The 2,585-nt window shown below is 56.5% G+C and overlaps 1 protein-coding gene across 1 annotated transcript; it reads left to right on the forward strand.

Moving 5' to 3' along the window:
- Positions 1-1,119: 1,119 nt before the first annotated feature.
- LOC111154931 (natriuretic peptide B) lies at positions 1,120-2,585 on the forward strand. The gene is made up of 3 exons (XM_022514887.1): positions 1,120-1,333; positions 1,571-1,826; positions 2,387-2,585. Exons 1-3 carry the CDS (start codon positions 1,217-1,219, stop codon positions 2,401-2,403), a joined length of 390 nt encoding a protein of 129 aa, XP_022370595.1. The 5' UTR covers positions 1,120-1,216; the 3' UTR covers positions 2,404-2,585.

Below are 2,585 nucleotides of genomic sequence, written 5' to 3' on the forward strand. Positions count from 1 at the left end.
CCCTTTGCTGCCTTTTCTCCATCACCCATATCCCATTCTCTCATCCTGCTGCTTGTTATCACAAGGCATCTGGAAGTGGTGGTGACATCAGTCATGCATGCTTTAGGGGGATTTAATCTGCTGTGTCTCTTTCCAGGACCATTTTTCTTTGATGCCTCATTTGTAATCACAGACAGGAGGTCCAGACCATCTGTTAACGGGAATTAGGTCATTGGTGATCAGATGAAGGAGGCACTGGGGAGGGGCACTCCTCACACTTCTAGTGTTCCACCAAATAGATAAAAATCTTCCAGTCATCTTTGCTTTTTCCGTCCCATGTTGTCTTGGTGGGGGAGAGGAGGTGTTGGCACCTGGAGGAGATTTGATAGACAGCATTCCTGGGTGACTTCATCTCTGGGCTTTGCCTCTCAAAATTCCAACCAAATCAAGCTCTACCGTTTAAGGGATAGAAGCAGGGTCAGCATTCCAGAAGTTCCTTGTCATGCTCAGGCTTTTAATCAGATGACATTGGAGAATGCACATCCTAGTGCAGGCTGTTTGTGAGAGGGTGGGGAGGGGTCTCAGAAGTCCCTACTCCATGCTTGTCTTTCTAGCTAGACTGAACTGAGGAGAGAAAGACCTCTCGGCGCTAGGTTTGCTCAGAGGGATCAGCACCACGGACAGCGGCCGAGCGCAGGAAGCCCCGCAGGGTGCACCCTGCGCCCAGTACAGGCAGGCGAGGGGAGGGAAGACGCGCGGCGGTGCTGGGGTGTTGGCTGGGGCTGTTCTCGCTCTGAGTCACCCCGTGCGCCCCGCACTTGCTTCGAGCCGCGGAACGCTGGAGTTGTCTCTGCGCTCTCCAGGAATGGTTGGGGATGGGTAGGAAAGGCCCCAGGAGTGTTGCAGGAAAAGAGGAAGCAGGAGGCGAAGGACCTGTTGATGTCTCCCGCGCGCTCCCGCCCCCCGGCCAGGCCCATTTCTATACAAGGCCTGCTCTCCCCAGCCTCCACCCCCGGAGAGTATGGTCGCACGCGCGGAGGGGCGCATTCCCCCGCCCTGAGCTCAGCGGGCCGGAATGCGGCCGATAAATCAGAGATAAACCCAGGCGCGGGATAAAAGGCCGACGTTGGCGAAGGATCCAGGAGAGCGCCCGCGGGACCCGAAGAGGTGAGACGTGACCTGGGACGAAGCGCAGCAGCGGCGGCGACAATCTCTTTCTCCACTTCTCTCCAGCGACATGGACCCCCAGACTGCGCTGCTCCGGGCCCTCCCGCTCGTCCTGTTCTTGCTACTAGGAGGTCGTTCCCACCCGCTGGGTGGGCCTGGCCCCGCCTCCCAGCCGTCCGCAAGGCAGGTGAGCTCGGCAGCCTGCCTAAAGGCCACGGCGGGTAGCGGGAGTTCAGGGGTCCTTAGCTACTGTCCCAAGAGGTCCTCAGTTTACCCTGGGAAGTAGCGATAAGGGAATCAGAAAGTGACGAGAATGGGTGCCAGAACTCCATACCCAAGGCGTTTGGTTCACTTGGGTGCCGGTGAGGGCGGGTCTGCCCAGGTGCCGGTTCCCTGAGGCTCAGGCTATCCCCACCCATTGCAGGAGCTGCTGGACCACCTGCGGGACACAGTTTCAGAGCTGCAGGCCAAGCAGATGGCCCTGGGACCCTTCCAGCAGGACCACAGCCCCACAGAAGCCTGGGAGACCCAGGAGCAACCACCTGTCAGGGCCCTTGGGCCCAGGGACAATGTCCTCCAGGCCCTGAGAAGACTACGCAGCCCCAAGATGATGCACAAGTCAGGGTGCTTTGGCCGGAGGCTGGACCGGATCGGCTCCCTCAGTGGCCTGGGCTGCAATGGTAAAGCCCCCTCCCTGCTTCCTTGGGTCACCCTCCCCCATACCTGTGGGTTTCACCGCTGGAGACATTTTGGGGCTTGCTCTCTCCAGCGACCACACTGAGAAAAGGACACCTGGACGCTACTCTCTCCTGCTGACAGTCCTTGGGGCTATGGAGTGTCTTTCTGGAAATATTAAATGTGGACATCATTGAGTCCCAACCCCCTTCTAGCCACCTCCTGCCTCTCTTACCAAAAGGGGCAGAACCACCTTAGGATGGAATCCTGTCATTGTCTAGCAGCCTCTCCTTGGAGCAGAAAGAGTCCTAAGCATTTTCCTCCTGGCTTCCCCTAACCTGTCTATAGCTGCAGAGGCAGAGGTCAGGATCACCAGGGCGACGATGATTCCCAGTTTACAGATGAGGAGACTGAGGTCCAGAGAGAGGGATTATTCCAAAGCCTCAAACATCCAGATCAGCTGGGGGTGGGGGATGGTGGCAGGGATGGCCCCTGGGGCGGAGAAGATCAGATCCTGCCTCAGTCTCCCCCTGATGCCATCATCACCCTTCCTCTCTTCCCACAGTGCTGCGAAGGTATTAAGAGGAAGCCTGGCTGCAGACATCTGCATCTGACTCTTCAAAGGCCCCCTGAGCCCTTTGAGGCAATTTGTATTTATTTGTATTTATTTATTTATTTATTTCAATCATTTTATGTACGACGGTTCTGACCTCCGAGCACAAATTTTCCATGGTGAAATAAAGCCAACATTATAGGTTCTTTTG

The sequence above is a fragment of the Enhydra lutris genome, unplaced genomic scaffold (assembly GCF_002288905.1).
Source record: "Enhydra lutris kenyoni isolate GAN:26980312 unplaced genomic scaffold, ASM228890v2 scaffoldscaffold38, whole genome shotgun sequence".
NCBI classification, from domain to species: Eukaryota; Metazoa; Chordata; class Mammalia; order Carnivora; family Mustelidae; genus Enhydra; species Enhydra lutris.

Bases quoted from the DNA above. Each gene is read 5' to 3' on its own strand.
- LOC111154931 (XM_022514887.1), top strand. From the start codon at position 1,217: ATGGACCCCCAGACTGCGCTGCTCCGGGCCCTCCCGCTCGTCCTGTTC. The intron at 1,334-1,570 runs GTGAGCTCGGCA...CACCCATTGCAG, and splicing joins CCCAGCCGTCCGCAAGGCAG to GAGCTGCTGGACCACCTGCG.